The sequence below is a fragment of the Convolutriloba macropyga genome, chromosome 5, assembly GCF_964194025.1.
Source record: "Convolutriloba macropyga chromosome 5, txConMacr16.3, whole genome shotgun sequence".
In the NCBI taxonomy this organism is placed as follows: Eukaryota; Metazoa; Xenacoelomorpha; order Acoela; family Convolutidae; genus Convolutriloba; species Convolutriloba macropyga.
The window spans coordinates 18,121,429-18,143,457 of NC_134472.1; the positions used below are offsets into that span (position 1 = coordinate 18,121,429).

At 37.4% G+C, this 22,029-nt stretch overlaps 1 protein-coding gene across 2 annotated transcripts in view; it reads left to right on the forward strand.

The window, feature by feature from the left end:
* The window catches only part of LOC142339191 (ruvB-like 2), a 510,084-nt gene that overhangs the window by 482,095 nt on the left and 5,960 nt on the right, over positions 1-22,029 (forward strand). The window contains exons 2-5 of one of the 2 annotated variants that reach the window (XM_075388995.1): positions 7,468-7,492; positions 7,556-7,808; positions 19,337-19,466; positions 19,867-20,472. In XM_075388995.1, the coding sequence (XP_075245110.1) occupies positions 7,481-7,492; positions 7,556-7,808; positions 19,337-19,466; positions 19,867-20,472 (1,001 nt within the window). In that variant the 5' untranslated portion in view covers positions 7,468-7,480. Of the gene's footprint in view, positions 1-7,401; positions 7,493-7,555; positions 7,809-19,336; positions 19,467-19,866; positions 20,473-22,029 lie in introns of those variants that run through there. The other variant, XM_075388994.1, reaches the window with a different exon arrangement.

Here is a 22,029-nt window from a genome sequence, read left to right on the forward strand (position 1 = left end):
ACTGCTTGCTGAGCGCTATGCATGCCTGGTTGTTGACGAAAACCTCAATCGGTTTTTGTACCTCAACGCTTAAGTCCTGCAGCAGATCTCTCAAGTGAATGGCCTCCTTTGTTCCCTCTACTAAGGAATTACTTTCGGCTTCTGCCGTTGATGTAGCAACACATCTTTAAACCTTTGTTGACCAGCTGACAACGGCTGAGCTAATACTAAGTTTGAAACAATATCCTGAAGTGCTTTTCATATGGTCTAAATTTCCTGCCCAATCGGCATCGGCGAAAAACTCTAAGGTTAATTTATCTCCCCTCCTAAAAACTAAACTTTTTGACTTAGAACCGTTGAGGTATCTCAAAACTCTTTTTCCAGCTTTCCAGTGCTTCTCCCCTGGATTTTCATCAAAAGAACTTAAGAAATTTACTACAAAAACAATGTCTGGACTAGTCGAGCAAGCTAAATAATTCAAGCAACCCACTAAATTTCTAATCAAAATTTTTAAAGCGCTCTTGCTCTTCATTCCCCGCCTGAGGGCAGTCTTCTCTTGTTAGTTTTATTTCTGCAAGTGGTGTTTCTACTGATTTGCAACTTTCTAGTCCAATTTTCTCCAACAGCTTTTCAATATACTGTTCTTGGTTGATTTCAATGGAATTTTCCTCTTTCACAATTTTCATTCCAAGAAACCAACAAAGATCCCTACAATCAATTATTTTGAAATCCTTAGACAGCTCACTCTCGAACCAAGACGTGAAGTTTTCCTGAAATTCACAGCTTATATCATCTACCCACAAACAAATTGCGCCTTAAAGTTGTCTTTCACTTTCATTTATGAACAAACAATTATCATGAACCGAAGATTCAAAACCTTCAGCTACCAAAAAGTTCCTAAATGTAAAATACCGATTCCTTCCTGACTGCTTAAGAGCGTAAAAACTTTTCTTCAATAAACAAACAAGAGGTTTTCTTTTGTTGTCTAATTGCTCAAAACCTTCTGGTTGTTTCATGTAAACTTCTTCAGCTATAGGTGCGTTAAGATATGCCGTTTTTATATCCATTTGTCTTATTTTCGACCCTTTTTGAACAGAAAAGCTCACAAGTAAACGAATTGTTGACAACCTAGTCTTTGGTAAGTAAGTCTCATGCAAATCCTTCCCTAAGACTTGACTGTAACCTTTGGCCACGAACCTTGCTTTGAATCTACTTATCTCACCCGTCGGACCATATTTAACTCCAAAATGCCATCCACTACCCACTACTTTTGCTCCATTATCCTTAACTAGGTCCCAAGATTTAATTACGCTCAGTGAGTTATATTCGTCCTGTATTGCCTTCTTCCTGTTTCCATTCTTGAGCACCTCTTTTGCGTTTTTAGTTAACAAATTTTGATCAACAATTTCACTTAAAAAAACTATTGCACTCATCTCTTTGTTTACCTCATGTTCTAGATTTGCCTGTTCATTCACTCCGAAGTAATAATGTTCTCGTCGAACCTTGCATTCCTTCTTTTTTGAACCTTAAGCTCACCGCGATTTTCTATTCCTATCAGAAAAGATCTACTATCGATTGCATGACCTAAGAAAATTCCCTTCTTCGCTTTTCTGTCTATTTTGTTTCTGAACTAATTCTCTATGAAAGGGTAAGCAATACGACCTAACATTTTCATGAAACTAAGATTTGGTTTCTCACCATAGATGGCTTCATGAGGGGTTTTCTCTATTGCCGAATGATAGCAAAAAATTTTCAAATAGAACGCCATGTTGAGCGAATAAGTCCAATATTTTCTCTAAAGAAGCCTGATCTCCTAAAGATCAAGCAGTTCCTATAGTGACGTCCCAAAGTTTTTCAATTTTACCATTTTCTTGTGGCGTGTACGCCGGAGAATTCTCAAACCTGATTCCTTTTAGCCGGGCAAACATTTTAAAGTCGTTAGCTATGTACTCTTTTGCACCGTTTGATACTAAAGTTAAAGGCTGGCCTACATCTGCACAAAATTGTTGAAATTTCTCTAGAGTCTCGTTTATTGACTTCATAAAGTAAACCCTACAAAATCTACTGAGGCTATTAACAAATCCAATCGTGTACTTGTGGCCATCTACAGCTTCGGGGGTAATAGGTCCTAAGATGTCTGTGTGCACAATGTCCAACACTACTTTTGCTCTTGTTGTGCAATCGCTTGCTATTGGTTGTTTCTTAGACTTATTCAACTCACAAATGTCACATACATCTACCGAAATATCGCTGATACGCATTCCTTCAACGTGTTCAACTAGATTGCTAAGGTCCGTAAAATTGTTATGACCCAATATTTTGTGGCACATTTTTAAGCTACTGGACAGTAGGCAGTTTTCCTTGCAAGTTTTATCAATCTCACTAAAGTCTCAAATGAACAATTTTTTTCCTGCCTAAATGGGTACTCAACTCCGCTTTTGTCAATTATGCTTAGTTCTGGTCCTATCAAAACTTCAGCTCCTGCTTCTCTAAGTTTACTAATTGACACTAGACCATGTAAGTTTTCAGGTATAAACAAGGCGTTCTCCAAGATCATTTTTATCTTAACATGATTACTATCCTTAACTAAAAATGCAACTGTACCCCGGCCACAAATCTCAGACTCTGTTTTGTTTCCGTTTTGCAATTTGCCCGAGAAACAATCACCGATATCAGTAAACATTTCCCTGTTGTTTATCATGTGACTTGTTGCCCCCGAATCTAGCACTAGTCCTACTCCCTCATCATCAACTGGGCATAAAAAGAAACTGAAGTATTCTTCATCTTTAGCTAAATTTTTTTCTCATTTCTAACGCTTCGCCTGGCATGACTCTCACACTTTTTATTCCTGAACTCTGTAGCTATGTGTCTAAACTTATTGCAAATGTAGCACCGAATTACTTTGCTAGTACAAGGCTGTAGGTTATGAGGCTTCCGGTTATTATTTGAGTGACAGAATTTTGCAATATGTCCTAACTTATTACAGTTATGGCATCTCTTCTGCTTTGTTAGGAAGACACTTTCACTTGCGTTTGTCCTATCACTCTCTATTCTTCGCTCTGTGTCGAAGTTGATCAGATCTCGCTTCAACTCATCAAGTGACTTATTTTCACCACCGTACTTAACAAGTGTGACCAAATTATCAATTTCTTTTGGCAGACCTTTCAGTAGAACCGATGTGAATAATTTTTCAATCGAACCCTCGTTGACTTGGTTAAGGTTATATTGTAGTTCCTCTGCTCTTGGTATATACTAGACATTCGTCGTCTTTTTTAACAAGGCTAGTGAGTTCGCTGACTAACTTTTGTAATCTAGGTCTCTCACAGCAACGGAATCTCTTAGTTAGCGCATCCCATGCTTGAGCCCCATCTTCTTTATACGGCCTAAGATAAAGAACTGACTGCTTGTCCAGCGCCAAAACAAGCTCATACCATATTTGCATTTGTTTTTTTTTCAAATTTTCTCTCCCTTTAGCTATCGCTGCGTCTTTTTCGGCTCATGAAGCGTTAGGGCGTGTAGAAGGGACCTAATCTTAAAAAGTGCTACAAGCATCAAGTACCTTGTACAATTTAGGGACAAAAGTGCGAGCTTCAAATTGCTTCGAAAAGTACAAAAAGTCTTACTTTTTCCCGCTGAATTGGATACGTTCGTTCTTATCACTCATCTCTTGTCTAACGATTCTATCAATTCAAAACGAAAAAATTATTCTCTCTTCTAATCAATTTATCTATTCAAAACCTTTCAATTGATACTTTTATACAAAAACCAATTCTTAGGACAATTAGGATTAAAAAGTCGGCAAATAAAAGCTCCTGCATGCACACACTACCCTCTTGTCTATGTCATTACTGGTCACTGAGAAACGGCAAGGCTACGTCTTTACGAGGTTCGACTGTAAAAGGATCCTCTATGTCGGGTGTTATCCCTAGCGGAACCCAGGTTGCAATAACTTCACAGACTCGAGGGCAGTCTCTACATGTATCGCCTCTTATTAGCATGAGTATTTCTCCAAAGTTATATCATTTTTCAACCAAGCTCAACCATTTTTGTAGTGTGTTTAAGTTTTGCGCTGCTCTACACGTTCATGTAAACGTTTTTAAATCAAAATGTGAACGCTGTTCAGCAAATCAGCGTTTTTTCAAAAAAATAACAAACGGCGTTCGATTGGGCTGCGTTTTTTCAAAAAAAAATGACCGAACGGTGTCCGGAAATGCAAGCGCGTCACAGCTAATAAGGTACCTTTTAGGAAAGTAGCTTTTTACAAATTTAGAAAGTTCGAAGTTGAACTATTTTTTATCGAGAAACATTTTCTTGGTATGAGTTTCGGCAAGCAAAAAAATGCAATATGAGTCTGTAAATTTCTCATGAGTTTTCAGAAGTCAAAATAGTTTTAAAAAACATTAAGAGATCTTTCAAGGTTTTTTCATATCGATCTTTTTTCGGAGCATAGTAAGATAGTGTGCTCCCTAATTTCCATGATGTTGACGTTTTGTAGACTTTTGAAATTTAATTTAAGTAGATGATAAACAGTAAAGGTCCAAAGATCTTAGAAAATAGATATTGTCTTCTCAAATTAGTGCAAAACTGAATCTAATGCATTTGTTTAGTCCAAACACGCGGCGTCTAATTTTTAAACATCATCAAGACTTTTTCAACTCTCCTTCGTTACAGAGAGAAGGGCTTCATTAGCGTCCCAACCAACTTTGTCGGAAAACAAACTGTTTGTCTTTGACCACTCTTTTGGGACAGTTATTCAATCAACTGACTAGTTTTTCAAAACCTTTCCATAGAGAGGGTGTTCTTGAACTTGAGCGGCAAAAGCCTTGTTGCCTTGCATCACTTGAGAAAAAGTTTGCGCTTAAAATAAAATTTCAAGACGAGGTTTATATGCGGACGATCAACTGGGAGAGCAGCTTTAAAAACTCATGCAAGCTTTTTGCTTCGTGGACTTCAGTTTCTTATTAACATCTTGAACTGCTCTCAAAGTAAGAAGTGAATTTTATTAAAGTTTGTCTGAGAGTTATAGGAAGCGGTGGGTGCTTGCGTTTCAGTATCTGACCTATTTTTAATCTTTTATAAGAAATAAAAAAATCAATTACTGTTTTTTATTGTTAGAAAGAGTTGCGTAAATTGATCAGGAAAGACCACATTCTCTGCGCTTTCTCGAGTTTTTTGTAATGTTCAACTTGATTCGTTGTGTTGTTTTCTTTTCAAACAAATGTCGTTTTCTTTTTGTTTTATGGGCATTAAGGTTTTAGGCATTTATTTCGTTTTGATATCATTGAACGCTTTTTTGCCATCATGTAATTTTTCCATGCTTACAGTTGTACACATTCAGGTTAATGGAAACTGTTGCTGGCTTCTGATTATTTTAGCACCTAGCTGCGGATATTGTAGTGGATTGCAAGAAACTCCAACATGTCATTAGGTTCCAAATGTTGGTAAATAAAATGCCATGGAGTTTTGCTTATAACTTCTATAAACTCGTCGGGGTCATAATTTTTAAAATGAAACTCTGAACTGGTTCAAAGCTTTACTACGGATCTCTCTCTTTCAAATTTGACTCTGAAGTTAGCTTTAAAATTATCTCAGAGGAAGAGAAAATTATCTTCACTATGAAAAATTATCAATTATTTTGTAAAGATCAACTTTTGCTTTAGGCGACTGACATTGTGGAACTTAGACTTAAAGCTTCTGCAATTAAAAAATAAAAACAAAAAAATATTTCGTGGGAATTGGGTTTAGTTTTCTTCTCATCAAAAAAATTGGAGCAATATAGGTTGAGCAAAAATTCAACAATTGTCTTATACTTCCGAATATAAATAGCAGTTTTTAAACTGATCGAATTATATATATAATTACGATTGGTAAAGAATTAAAAAGGGTATTCAAGAGAAAGAAATTTTTTTCCGGAGAAGTTCATCAATTCGAATAAGACCCCGTACATTACTCAAACATTAGTCAGTAAGGATTGCTCCTAGGTCTCCTATAGAAATTTTCGGAATATAAATTATCACCAGTTCGGCCTCTGGGAGAAAATTACGTTCCGTTAATGGTGATGGGAATTTTAGTTCTTACAAGTTGAGCGGGCAAATGAACGAGGACAGATATTGCTTTTTTATTACCTCTCATCGATTGCACAGAGCTTCTTGAGTGGTTGTTTTGATTCGAGATTCTGGATATTTACTTTTTCCCCACCATAGTGGCTACATATTATTTCTACCCACAGATCCACGTGTCACAAATTTTCATATTGATTCAATATGTAATTGCGCGTTTTCACAACGTACTGGTGAAGGAGCACAAACGGAAGAGCTCCTAGCCTCCTACCCGAGGTACTAAACTTGAAATTGTTGTCAACTTTTCCTTTAGGCAAAATTTCAAGGTATTACAACTTTTGGGGCTCTCACAAATGAACATCATCATCATACATATCGCTATTGTTTGCAGTGCAAGAGATGCGATCATACAAAGCAATCACTTAGGAAGTTCCTTTTGTTCAAACAACAATAACAATAGCATTGCTGAAAATGATTCTTCCTTCTTTGTCAAGCAGACTTCGCACACTAACAGTGAGCATTGTCAATTCTATAGTCACCAATTGAGGGACTTCTGATTAGCATCTGGCATTCCTATACTTTTTTGGTCGGTTCCACTGTCAATGAGCTCCTTGCGGAGTTAACCTTCTTCTTTAGTTCTTGTTCCTCTCTAATCAGTTCAGTGCTCATATACAATCGCTTATCGTAGTTCTTTAGAACTGCAATTGACGATAGGACCATGTCTCGGTCCGGGTTGCAAGGCAGGTTTAGCAGAAGGGTCCTGGGAGTTTTCCGTTCTTCCGTAAACGGTCCAAGTCTTTTCAGTTCTGCCACTTCACACTTAACTTGGAGGAACTGGACGATTTCGTTCACCTCCGCAAAGTCGTGGTCAATATGCTTGCGCGTATCTTTGTCTTAGCTTACCGTTAATCCCCGGATTCTTAGACCTTGAATAGGTTGTACTTTGACATCTGTTGCTTTTCCGTGAGCGAGTCACGACGGTACCTTCAGGCTTTGTACAGTGTTGGGATTTCCGTCATATTTGCAGCAATTTCTTTAACTTTCGCAGACCATTTTTACTCCAGATTCGATTGCTGTATTTTCCTATTTCAGCATTTGTTGCATTTCTAATATTTTTTTTACTCTTGTTACTGTGCAGCTGTGCCCGCTTTGATCGATTTGGGTTGCGGTGATTGAAACACAAGCCTCTCACAGCGGACGTGCATCTGCAGAGCTTCCTCTTCATTTCGATGGGGGCGTCTCGTAGTGCGTTGTGGGGGGGGGGGGGAATAAGCTGGGAGTAATAATGGGAAAGACTCGTAAGCTGGGAGGGGGGGGGGGGGGGGCAATAATGTGAAAGACCCCTAATTTCTGCATGCCTCCCTTTATGCGCCTTCCGATAACTCATATTCTTGTTGATATAATTTTATTAATTTTCAGATCAAGTTTTGTTTTGGATCAACATGATACAAACGGTAAAATTAAAATAAATTTAATTTTATAGCAATTACTTACCGTTAGCTATGTTTGTGTTTTAGCCTGCTTCAAATAAAGTTGCGGAGGTGAGGGAAGTGACTCGGATAGAACGGATAGGAGCCCACTCTCATATTCGAGGTCTGGGTCTCGATGACACCCTTGAAGCACGGAAGGTATCTCAAGGGATGGTGGGTCAAGCTGCTGCACGAAGAGCTGCCGGGGTGATTCTGCAAATGATAAAGGATGGAAAGATTGCGGGTAGAGCTGTCCTTCTGGCTGGTCAGCCGGGAACGGGGAAAACAGCCATTGCGATGGGTGGGTTTGTATTTTTGTTAAACAAAATATTTAGCGCCCATTTCCACTATAACTTTCTAACGTAGAATTAATAGAATTAAGCGCCCCACCCCAGCTTAGAGGATATAGATTAATTAACACTACTAGTAACATCACTATGACAGTCAATATACAATGATAAGGACCCGAGGATCCTATTCAATGACAGGTAACTACCAATGCGGTATTCAGTCTATTTGTCGGAAGGATTTGCAGGGTTTGCACTGGTTTAATAATTGGTGCGACAGCGAGCTATTTTTGACCTTCTCTTGATTTTTTTTTACTTTTTAAAGAATTTCACATGTATTGGTGCGCTGTCGTCTTACGTGTTGAAGAGTTTTGGTGGAGCGTCTTTCTTATCGGAAATTTTGGAGCGTATTTGATACAGGAAGTCGAATGCGTTAAAAAGTGTTAAAGTCAAATTGCCGAAGAGCAGAGAGAAGGTAGAGTGAGTTTCTTTGCATTTGGCATTTTAGAGAGAGCGAGAAAATAGAAGTCAAAAAAATTCGCTGTGAGCAAATTTTTTTAATCAGTTGCGACATTTCAAGCAGTTTTTTCAGCTTGAAATTCATTTTTTTTTTCATTCAATTCATATTACCACATTTATCGCCATCGAGAAGTTAGCAGAAGCCGAGTAGCTGAATAATTCGGAGAGGGCGATAACAACCTTTTAGTAATGTTTTTAATCAACTCTCGTTGCTAATACAACAGTTGTATAATTTATCACACTGTTGACGTGATTAGACTTCGAGTTTCTCACAATTTTATCGCATCCCTTTACATGGTAACAGTGTTGATAACAATGATAAACTTGTAGTCTAATGACGATTGCAGATTTCGTGGTGTTGATTGGACATTAAAAATTATTTCACCCTTGTTTAAATCATAAAAATAGTTTTTTAGTGTTTAGCAGTTTGGTTGTCTTTCGAATTGATTGGTTTTAATTTTCAGTTGTTTTTTTAAGTAAAAAAATATACTAATTTTAAGCAAATATTGACTGAATGTTTTCTGTCTATTTTTTAAAATGAATTTTCACAAGCTCTTATTTTTAAGTTTCCTGTGTTCTTTTCACTTTCTATATGTTTCTCGATGTCTCTGCCAGGTTTTGGGTAGTTGACTGCACAAGCAGAAGTATTTTTTTAGAAATCAGAGTAATGGTTAGGAATTCAATTTTTGTAAAGAATTCTGTTCTAGTTTTATAGAGAATTGTGATATATCGAGAAGTAGCGAACTTAGCAACTTAAGTTAGAACTTCGATATATAAAGAAAACTTTCTTACCTGATGTTTGGTGAAGTGAAATTGAATAATGGCTTCTAATTTGAACCGAATCGTCGATTCAAATTTGTCTATACCACAAGTTTATCAATGTACATAAACCATAAATTTGTGAGATAGATTCGACCTTCCCACCACCAAACTCGATCAGTAACCAACTCTCCGACCCTCCCAGTAGATAGCAATGACATGTTCTCAGGTAGGGAGAACAATGTGTTAAGTGCAAAAAACTGCACCAGTACTTGCCATATACGGCAAGGGGAAAAACTTGTTCACAACTAAGGTGTAAATTAACACATATCAGTTTATCTATATCTAGACGGATCTGTAAATTCTCATACTCATACGGATTATAAATACCTGTGAAATTTTGTACATTTAGGCCGTTTTGAATTCAATTATTAAAATAATAAAACTCTTGTTACTCGTGCTCGAGACCACGACAATGGTGTCCAGACCACCAAACGACCGACAAACCTTGGATCTGCAAAATGCTGAATCCTGTACTGCGTGGATCATGTCTTTTGTGGCGAAATGTCGCGCAGAGAAGAAAGAAGATAAAGTCAACAACGACGGTACGATTGTGGACCTGCAGGTAACAAATCTCTTTCTTAGTATATGCGGCCAGGACGCACTTCTTAAACTTAGGAGCCTTATGAGCCCTAAAAAATTGTTAGACACTCCTTTTAAAGAGATCAGACTAGCTATTCAAAACTATATTTCACCTAAGGAGAGAGTAGTAACGGCAGAAAGGGCTAAATTTCTGTCCGTTGTCCAAGGCGTTGGAGAATCTGACGACGGTTTTCTAGCGCGCCTCAGAGAAGAAGCATTTTAATGTGACTTCGAAAAACTTAAAACAGTAACCAACCCTGAGGAAGAGTTGGTGAAAATAAAATTTATCTCAGGTTTGAGAGACCCTGAGGCCAAATTAAGACTATTAGACGGCATTAAAACTAAGCCAACGATGTCTCTGTCTGAAATGACAGAAAGCTTACAGTTCAGAAGTCAAGCAATGGCTTTTGCGAGTTCCTCAACAGGTAATAGACCATTTGTAATAAAAGAAGAAGTGGGATACAACTTCAAAAAGACCTTCAGAAAACCTAGTGAAAAGTTCACTGGTAATAAAGGCAATGGTAACTTGTGTAATAGATGTGGAGGTAAGCCACACAGCAGCAAGCCGTGTCCGGCCTTGAACAAGAAATGTAACACCTGTGAAAAGGTGGGGCACTTTTCAAAAATGTGCAGAAGTGAAACCCAGCCTAAGTCAGGTAAATCTGACCAGCACAACAACTTCTGCGAGGAAGAGGGTAAGTTGCCTGGTCAAACATCATCCGAAATGGAGATGGGAATGTACTATACACGGGAAAACGTGTTTAACATGTCGGTGACATGGGAGTACATTACAGTAAAAGACCATAAAATAAAAATGCAAGTTGATACCGGTGCTGATAGCACCGTGATATCATCCTCAATCTGGACTGAGCTTGGTAGACCTCAGTTAAATGGGAAAGTCAGACGTCTTGAGGTCTATGATGGTCATCAACTGACGCTTCTGGGATCACAAACATGTGATGTTGAGTGGAACGGAAGCAAGTATAGGCAACAACAACTAGCAGTTGTGCAATCCGACAAAAAATTTGGGGTACTTGGGAGAGACATACTACCCCAAGAAGGTATCAATGCAGTGAGTGATGAAAGACTACCTGCAGTCAAAGGATACAAAGCGCATGTGAAACTCATACCGGGATCACAGCCAATGTTCTGCAAAGCCAGAAAGATACCTCTAACTCTCCAAGACAGGGTCAAAGAGAAGCTTGAGACAATGGTACGACAGGGCATCCTGGAGCCAGTACAACCTGGTGGGGTCACGAATGCATCACCAGTAGTGTGGCAGCGGAAGAAAAATGGAGCTCTGAGACTATGCGTGGACCTCAATGTTCACATCAATGGCAAAGTTATGGACGAGGACTATCCGATCCCAGACATGGAGACCATTTTCCATAATCTCCATGGGGCCTCTTACTTTGGAAAAATTGACTTATCAGATGCATATTATCAAAATGAGCTGGACGAGGATGCAAAAGAAATATGCACAATCAACACATCGCAAGGATTGTTCAAGATGTGCAGGCTTCCTCAGGGCCTAAAGAACTCTTCATCAATCTTCCAGAATTGCATTGAGTCAACTCTCAAAGGAATCAAGGGTGTGGTCATTTTCCAAGACGACGTTCTGGTATATGGAACAACAAAAGATCAATACGAGAAACGAATGCTTGCAGTCACGAGTCGGCTACGTGAAAAAAATTTCACCATCAATGAGAACAAATCCAACTCAAAACCAGTTTCAAGCGTAAGTTTTCTTGGTTACTCTGTTTCCAAAGAAGGAATAGAACCCGATCCTAAACATGTTGAGAAAATCAAAAATGCAAAGCCGCCATCAAATATGAAACAACTCGAGTCCTTTGTCGGCTTTGCAAATTTTTATGGTCGAATGATACCGGATTTTGCAACCAAAATGCTACCCCTAAACGAAATTCGAAAAGAAGAATTCAGATGGGACAAGGAAGAGCCAAATGCTTTTGAAAACATCAAAAACGAGTTATGTGCTAACCCTCTTGTACAGCCCTACAGCTTGACGAAGGAAGCAGCCGTGACAACAGACGCCTCAGAGAAAGCTATAGGCGGGGTACTCTCACAAGAAGGACATCCTGTGATCTACTTATCAAGGAAGTTGTCACAAGCCGAACAAAATTACTCCAATATTGAGCAAGAGGCACTTGCAATCGTCTTTGTGGTCACAAGATTAAAACAATTCCTACTCGGAAGAAGGTTCACTCTACATACTGACCACAAACCTCTCAAATATCTCTTCGCCCCAGACGAAGAAATTCCGAAAACAGCATCAGCAAGAATTACAGGATGGGCGATAGCGCTGATGGGATTTGACTTCGAATTGAAGTATACACCCGGAGAACAGATCCCCCACGCTGATGCTCTGAGCAGACTAGACTTTGATGATGACAATGATCGAGTCTGCTTTGCTCTTGAAAATATATAGACTTCGTCCAATCCGACCTGGTGACACAGTCAGACATCAAAACTGAGCTGGGATCGAATCGACTCTTTCAAGATGTCATCAAACGAATAAAACGCGGCATCTGGAAACAGTGCTCAGAAGCAGAGAAAGGATTTGAACAACAGAAAGACGCCTTGACCATTCACAATGGAATCATCTTTCGAGGAGTTGTGCCTTTCATTCCACCCAAACTAAGACCCATGGTGATGGCCAAAGCTCATGAGACTCACCCAGGCAAAAATGCAACTGAAACAGCAGTTCGAATGATGTCTTGGTGGCCCGGCATCAGTCAAGATGTTCTTCGATATGTTAATAAATGTAAGGAATGCCGAGAAAACAGGCCTAGCCTGGGGAAAACAGTATCTACTTGGCCGGAAGCTGAAGTTTGGGAAAGACTGCACATGGACTGGGGCTACGTTGAGGATCAAGGTAATATCTTAGTGATAGTAGACGTGGGATCAGGTTGGATAGAAGCCTTCCCTGCGGGAAATAGGACCTCACAAACAGTGAAAGTGTACTTGAGTCAAATCTTTGCAAGATTTGGGATACCAAGAACATTAGTATCAGACAATGGTCCTGAGTTTGTGAGCAGTGACCTAAAGCAATGGTGTGAATCACTTGGGGTTAAAAAGATGGAATCTCCCATCTACCATCCAAGAGCAAATGGGATTGCTGAACGAGAGGTCCAAACAGTGAAACGGGCTATCCAAGCCTGGAGTCCATGTCTGAATGTGTCATTTGGCGCTTTCCTACAGCGGGATTTAATGACACATCGGAACACTTCCAAGACGCGGGGCAGAACTCCCGTAGAACTGCTACTGGGACGCAAAATAAGACTTCCAGCAGTCACTGATTTTGATCTGTGTGAACGAGTCCTCTTCAAAACGACGAACAGTTCAGCTACTTTCATTATCCGTAAAGGAATGAACACTTCGTTCATCCAGCCGGAGAATTCAAACAAGACAGTTCTTTTTAGTGACAACCAAATTGCACGGTTGGAACCTGACGACATCAAGACTGAATCTACTGACTCACAGTCTGAGAGCAGTAGGGACGACATAGACGTGGCATCACCCAACTCTACTGAAGAAACCTCAGTAGTTGAAGGGGAACAACCTTCAGTGGGCACGAGAACTTCAAGCAGAAATAAAAAAACAGCCAGAAAAATTTGGAGAAGCTATTCCTACAAACTTGCTTTAAAAAGGAGGGAGGATGTGATATATCGAGAAGTAGCGAACTTAGCAACTTAAGTTAAAACTTCGATATATAAAGAAAACTTTCTTACCTGATGTTTGGTGAAGTGAAATTGAATAATGGCTTCTAATTTGAACCGAATCGTCGATTCAAATTTGTCTATACCACAAGTTTATCAATGTACATAAACCATAAATTTGTGAGATAGATTCGACCTTCCCACCACCAAACTCGATCAGTAACCAACTCTCCGACCCTCCCAGTAGATAGCAATGACATGTTCTCAGGTAGGGAGAACAATGTGTTAAGTGCAAAAAACTGCACCAGTACTTGCCATATACGGCAAGGGGAAAAACTTGTTCACAACTAAGGTGTAAATTAACACATATCAGTTTATCTATATCTAGACGGATCTGTAAATTCTCATACTCATACGGATTATAAATACCTGTGAAATTTTGTACATTTAGGCCGTTTTGAATTCAATTATTAAAATAATAAAACTCTTGTTACTCGTGCTCGAGTAAAGAATTCTGTTCTAGTTTTATAGAGAATATTTTTTGCCTTTGTCCCTCTCTTAAGGCTGCATCTGTTTGTTTTTCTGTCATTTGGCAGTCAGTAAACGAAAATTAACTGTTGTGCAAGGTGTTTGCCAATTATTTTCTTGAAGTCACAATTTCCTAGAATATGTATCAGATACTTGTTTCAGTGTTTTCTCATTTAGATTTTCTTGTTCTTTCAAAATGATAGTGTATTGAACTAATTGAATCTTGTCAGTTATGTGGTCATATTTCCCCGGTTGTCTAGGAAGATCTGTTTAAACTTTTTTTGACTCTTTGGAGTCAAATTAGAGTACAGCTGTTAGTCATGATGGTGTAGTCTAGCAAAGGAAGCAAAATTATAAGTAGTTTTAACTATGGAATGTTTTCCAAGTGCTTTAATATGGAGTGAGAAATTGTTTCAGTTCTGATAACCGATTAAACTCTGACACTACTTTTTCCAAAAAAAAAATCACTTTCTACCCGTATTGTTGTCCAATGGTCTAGTCTCGTTAATGAAACCCCTCAACTCTCTAGTGATGAATTGTTAATGGTTGTTTTGAATGTGACAGTTTTTATTACTTCTCAATATTAAAACTTCCTCACTTAAAATTTTTTTTGCTAACTCTATTTGAAGGGGATAAGAGCAACTGATTATATATAACTCTCATTGAAGGTTTTTGAGGTAATCTAATTGAAACAAAACATGACATCTATAGTTTCTGCTAAATCAAAAGACATCTCACCAATTAGGCTCTCGGACACAACCCCTCGATGAGCGAGGTCACCAGATGGACCGATTACCTACGCTCAGGCTTACTTGGTTTGAAATGCAGTCCTCTAAATGTCCGTGGACTAAATACCTACGTCTCTGGCCAAGGGAGAACTGCATCATAAAAGATATTCCGTTCGATGTTTTTAGATATATTGTGAAGCAGCATTTCATAAGCGGAAATATCCATGGAAAACTTGTTCATTTATTGGTTGCCGTTTGATAGCACTCAGTAAATGCCTCGGCTTTAAGTCTAGCATGTATTAGGTGGTAAAAACAATAATACGCAGAAGCATCGGCAAAAATATCGCACTCAACTGAGCCACTTCAAGATCTAGAAAACATTGTCGAAAATGATTTGTCAAATCAATGGTTCGGTAATTACTCTTTCAGCGATAAGTGAAGAGATTTTGTAGGGCCTATTTTTATAGTGCGTGAAGACAGCGAAAATGAACAATAGTGATTTTATCAATTATGTGAACCATTTTATGAGGCATGGATCGAGCATGCAGTTGTTTTAACAAACGTCTCAAAAATTTCCTAAAGAAAAAGCTCTTTCAGGCTGGAGAGACAATTGCTTTTTAAAGATCTTATCGACTTGGAATAATGGTATCTAAAGAGGGCTTTTCTCTAGATCTCTTTAGGGGATGGCGTTTATCGAACTGGTAGTTGCGCTTCCTTTGAAACAATGAAAAACTGATTCGACAAATATAGAGTTTCCATCATATACCACAAAGTAAAATTTCCATTAAATTGTGCATGTAGGGAAAATTTGACTACAGCTCAAGCGAGCGATTTTTTTTTGGGCTCGAGTGGCCTTTTCAAAGCAGTTTTTTAGTTTTATCTCTAACTATGAGTCAAAATGCTTTTCCTCAATTGTATTAAACAGTATTTTATGTTTGGAAGAATTTTTAACACTCTGAAGTAAATATTAGAAATAAAGATGCAGTTTTGCGCTATTTTTGCTGTTTTGTCGTTTTAAAGGCCTTTTTAGCAATTGTATCTTTTTTCAGTTTCTAGTGGTATGCGAGATTTTGGGTTTGAATTATTTTTCCAGTAGTTTTGGGCAACGTTTTTTGCTTGATGATAGTTTTCAGGTGTTTTTGAATAAGACGAGTGATTAAATTAAGTCAATTTGGCAACTATATTTGTCTGATTTGTTGCCTATTATTTTTTAACCATGTGCCTTTGGTAGTAATTTTTATTAATGCAGTAGTTAATATTTGACTAATATATTGTTACTAGGAGGAGAATCTGAAATGTTATTTAGGGCATTTTTACTTGTAAGGAAAATAAAATAGATTTTTAAATTGGTTGTTAGATTTTGATTTTCCCTTTTTTCTTTTTTTTGCTTTCTTCGTTCTTATTTTAAATTCATTTCTGGTTTCGCGTTTATTAATAGCCGCCCTCATCTTCTCAGCCGGCTATTATAGCGCTCCTATTTTTTTTTACTTCGTCGAATAAAAAAATGTTTCGCTTTACCTCATTTTGCCGCTTTTTCAACATTTTGCGTGATATCTTTTGACTTCTCTATGCTAGTTTCTCTCTTCTCTCATTCTGCTAAAAGCGATTTTGAACATCAGTTGCTCAGCAAAGCAATTCAAAATGAACAGAGTCAGTATAAAAAATTGAAGTCAGAAGTAGAAACGGGATAAACCCATAAAGCCCAATTTTAGATGCCCGCTATTTGAACGTCGTTCCTATAAGTCTTAGTTACCATCTCTAATGCTTATTGGTTTTGATAGTAGCCCCTCTCTAATAAACAGAAGTACGTTATGTTCAACTACGAAATGCCATCAAAATAAATTGGACTTAAAAATGTTTTTGTACAAAAATCTTTTTTTTTTCAATATCTTCTATTCTTTCAATCCCAATCATGCTTATTGGAATCAACGGCGGCTATTTTCCGGCAATCTGCCGGGTATGTTTAAAATAAAGAAATTGTATGGCGTGGTTCTGCAATGGAAGTGCAACTTCAAATGAATTTTCATCCAATTTTGAAGATTTTGCTTTTTAATTGCTCTCAAACGAAGGTTGTAGCAATTGTATCAGTCCTGTCGGTCTTTTTAATGCAATTTTTTGCTTGACCGATTTCTTGTCTGACCCAATTTTGTCCTCAAAAAGGGGATAAACAGGCAGCACCCATTGGTCATTAAGTTCTCTTAGTGCCTTTCAGCTCAAACAGTTTTGGAGACTTTTACTTATGGTATGAGGGGCGGTTCTTAGAGGTTGAAGACACCCCCACTGTTGACCCCCCACCACTGTGCTGTTGCCCCGCCCCCGTGGCCAGCTACTGAACTGATGAACAACCGCTCACTAAAAACACGCAAATTTACACTGATTTTCATAATTTTTTTTCAAGATTTTTGAAAATTGTTGTCAGCATTTTCTGTCATTTTTCAGTTTTACCAGCCCTAGATGTCAAAGAACATCCTTTAGGGTTTTTAGGTTACTGCATAGTTTCTAGGGGTAGTGGAATGGTCTCAACCTTTAGACATCACAAATTTTAGCATTTTTTTGACAAAACGTGCAATTTTTTTCAATTTTCTTGAAATTTTTTCATTGTTCACGTTTTTCCAGACGCATAGGCCAGAAAACCCCTTAAGGATTTGATAATAATTTACTATAAAATTTTGCCATGAAATAGTTTTCAACTTTTTGAAATCACAAATTTGAGCAATTTTTTAATAAAACTTGCATTTTTTTCAAGTTGTTTGAAATTTTTTTGTCATTTATTAGGTTTCTTCAGCCTCAAGAGCCACATAACCTCCTCTGGGGTTTGATAATAGGTTACTTCATAGTTTGTAGATGCAATGGAATGTTTTTCGAGATTTTATTATCAGGACTTATAGCAATATTTGCAATTTTCTCTAGTTTTTTGAATATTGATTTTTTTTTGCGGCACCAGGGTCCTAGGGATCTCCTCCTAGGTTTAATAATAAGCTGTTGCATAGTTTCTAGAGTTAATAGAATGGTTATCAATATTTTAATGACTCCAGCTTGAGCAATCTTCTGATAAAATATAAATTTTTTAAATTTTCTGAAAATTATTTTCATTTTCCAAGTTTATGGATCTTTATGAGCCAGTGAAATTTTTTAAAGTTTGATTTAGTGATACTGGATAGTTTTCAAGATTATTGAATTATTTTGTCCTTTTCAGGGTTTAACGATCGTTACTGGCCAACGAAACTTTTTAAGTCTTGCAGATGAGTTACTTGACAGAACATTAGAGTAAAAAAAATAGTTTTTAACTTTTTTTTTTCACTGCGAAATCCGAAAACTCTTCTTTTATGTTTGGCAAATTTTTAAAATGTGGTTTTTTTTGGATTTGATTTATTTACTAACAAGGCTAGAAAACTAAAAGTTGCAGAGTCGAATCAAGCTAAAGCTATCCTCACTAAAGCGTGGCTAGCTACTAACGAAGCCAACCGCTCGCCGGTCGTTTGAGAGCAATTTGCCCGACGCTAGTCGGTTATGTTCTCATTTTATTTTCCTCTGATTTGCCCAAATATCCTTGAGTAATCAGTTTTGGTGTGTAGATGTCTGGGACTAGGTCAGTTGCTACTTCGAGTTGATTTGATCAAATTCTCCCGGTTTTTTTAAGATTTGACACAATTTCATGATTTTTGAAGTTAAATTGGAGTAGTGATTTTGGTCACGCGGATGCAGGACATTGATAGAAGTGAGCTTTTTTGAGGCGGGAATTTTCTTTTCGTTCTTTTTCAAAAGTAGAGAGAAAAAACCTTGCTCGATCATTTTTTTTCTTGCCAGTGTTTTTTATCAAATGCGGTAACTTGGCTATAATTTTTACTGTCTTTTTCATAGTCGTTTCCAGTTCTAGTTTTGTTTGGTCAATAAAATATTCTTTGAATTGTTGGTCAAGTGTCAAAATTTTTGTTGCGACCTTATGACGTCATGGTCTTTTAAATTCTGATTTTTATGCATGTAATGTTGACTGAGTTGAGTGTGCGGCGTCATTTTTTCTCCTACCTGGATTGGCTTTTTATGCATTATCGAGAAAGTTTTTGGTCACATGTGAATTTTCTCAAAAATGGTTTTTCCTCTCTCTCTCAAATTGATTTTTGCTAACTTCAGACTAAGCAGATGTCACTCTAATTGAAGTTTATGTGAGAGCAGCTAATAGAAATAACTCATAGGTCATACAATTTTTTCTTAATCATTTGAAAAAATAAATGAAAACCTTTTCAAAAAATTTTGTCTTATTTTTTTTTTGTTGTTATTGACTGCGCATGTCTGCAAAGCTGTCGCAGCATTTTTAGTTAGAAACAACTAATCGTGGCCAGTTAAAAACGAACAAAGATGTGAAGTTTTACACGGAGTTCATGAATTTCATTATCAAAACTAGTTTTTTATACTCCAGCAAAAAGAACTCGCCGAAGAAATTAAGACTGTTCTGAATTTTTGTCTTACATTTAGTCACCACTAAGATAGAAGCAAAGCGGAATCATTTTGCAATGCCGCTTTGTTTTTTTTCCTTTCTGACTTGAACAAAGATTTTGTATTGGTGCTCGTTGGAAGTCCGATTAGACCCGAGTGGCAGCAAAGCTTTTACGTCCCTAAAGGTTATTGGTTCAGGGTCGACTCACTATTCCATACTCGCCAAAAATGATTTTGTGGACGTTTCTTTTTAAGGGATGGCGCAAGCACTTGGACAGGATACTCCTTTCACGGCAATGGCTGGAAGTGAGATATTCTCCCTGGAGATGAGCAAAACTGAAGCTTTAACTCAAGCCTTTAGGAAGTCAATCGGCATTCGGATCAAGTAAGATAAAGTAACATCAAAGAATTGCCTTAAGTAACAGAACACTTTCGTGAATGTCGGTTATGCTAGAGATGTTCAAATACAAGGCCGGTGCTGTTTTATTCTCGCATGTAAAATGTGAACATCTGTAAGTGATGTTCTGCACTTTAACAATGATTTATGATTGCAATAATGGCTATCAAGGACGATTATCTTGCAAGATTCTTGGGAACGATGTTAATGCAAAATGGTGCGTAATCTTGCAAGATCTTGCAAACGATAGCCGTCTGTAATAAGCGGTGGTGGTGCAAATACCCTATTAAGCAGAACCACTGTAGTGTAAAAACTAATTAGTTTTTTCACATAGGCTTAGATGAACAAAAATTTTGTTAACGCGGAAAAGGAATTGATCTGTGTTTAGAGAAGAGACTGAAATGATTGAAGGTGAAGTTGTTGAAATCCAAATTGACCGACCGGCTACTGGACAAGGCAATAAAAGTGGAAAGCTGACGTTAAAAACCACAGATATGGAAACTATATACGACTTGGGGGTGAAAATGATCGAGTCCCTCACCAAAGAAAAAGTGCAAGCTGGAGATATTATCACTATTGACAAAGCGACCGGAAAAATTTCCCGTCTTGGGAGATCGTTTACGAGAGCTAGAGATTACGATGCAATGGGTAGTCAGACCAAATTTGTGCAATGTCCCGAGGGAGAACTGCAGAAGCGAAAGGAAGTTGTTCACACAGTGTCATTACATGAAATTGACGTCATTAACAGCCGCAGTCAAGGTTTCTTAGCTCTATTTTCCGGAGATACAGGAGAAATTAAGCCGGAAGTGCGTGACCAAATAAATGCGAAAGTAGCCGAATGGCGCGAGGAGGGAAAAGCGGATATAGTGCCTGGTGTATTATTCATTGACGAAGTACATATGTTGGACATCGAATGTTTTTCATTCCTCAATCGGGCTTTGGAGAGTGACATGTCTCCGGTGCTTATCATGGCTACAAACCGAGGAATCACAAGGTTAGTTTTAATTGCTCTCACATAAAGTTATTAACAGCCGCACACCGATAGCTGGGGCTATTATTGGCCTTCTCTTGGTTTTTTACAATTCAAAGAATTTGAATTGTATTGGTGTGCTGTCTTTTTACGACTCGAAGAGGAGTATTGGAGAAGTCCTTTTTATAATCAATTTTATTGGAGTGAATTTTGGAGCGGGAAATGAAACACGTGAAAAAATTTGGAGTGATTTTGTTGCTGAACAAAATGAAGAGTGGGGCAAAAATAGAGTGGTTTTTTGTTCATATCGCTGTTTTCTAGAGAGCGAAAAATTGAGGTGTGAAAAAAAATTCTGTAAGCGAGTGAAATTTTTTGTTCACGTGCGGCATTTTAAAGCGGTTTTTTTTTCATTTTTTGGTTAGGAGGTTTGTTCATGATTTTTTTTCTAATTTTTAGGCTGGTGTTGGTTGTGGTTTGAAGGTTTCTGGAAATTTATATTAATTTTATGCTAATTCGGAGGTTTTTCATGTATTTTACTGATTTTTGGGTTAATTTTGCGATTTTTTGACTTTTGTTTTGTTTTACTACCTCAAATGGGTATTGAAAAGACCCCTTTTACTTGAGCAATTTTGAGTTAACAAATAGTAGCAGTTTTGTGGATATGAAGCAATTTTTTGTTGACAAATATGACGAAAAATAGCGCAAATTGGCTGAAATACCCTTTTGGCTGAAAAGAATTTTTCTTTGGATTTATGTGCTTTTGTAATATTAAAAAATTTATTAACTTTTTCCAGTTTTCTAGTCAAAGTTGTTAGTAAGAGCTTACTTTTTCGTGATTTGGCAACAAGTATTTTTAAAACTTCTCACAAGAGTTTTTAGTAGGTACTAGTTGTGTTGATGAAGTAATTTTGACAGAGATAGTTATTTGGGGGGTCTCGATTCATGGCAAATTTTGATCAGATTTTTTATCATATTTTAATAGATTTGATTTTTTTTAATTTTTCGTTTTAAGTTTTGTTTCAAGATAATCCTAAATTAGTGGAGACAGGTTTTGTCTGATGAGTAGCTGAATGGCATTTAAGTTGATTTCCACTTCGAGTCGGTTCCGGAATTCTTCCGGCTATTTTTTATAAGATCTGTTCACACATTTTCATGATTTTTGAAGTCAAATTGGAGTAGTGATTTTGGTCACGTCGAAACAGGAAATGTTGCGAAAAAGCGAGTGGTTTTGCGGCGTGATTTTTTTTGCACTAATTTTAAAGTTGAGTTAGAAAACGGTGTTTGAACAAAAATTCGGTTTCTCGGTAGTGGTTTTTTGTTCACATGCGGCAATTTCACTCTGATTTTTACTGTTTTTTTCGATTTTTTGGATTGGATTTTTTTTCTAATTGGTTTTCCCAATCCGTTCACAGCTCATTCTAGGACTAGTTTTTTATTTGAATTAAATTTTTATTTCTCGCTAGTGGTTTTTTTGTTCACATGCGGCAATTTGACATTGATTTTCTGTTTATTTTTTGTTTTTATCTGATTTTTTTTAAAATGGTTTTCTCAATTCACTCATAGTCCATTCTAGGTCTAGTT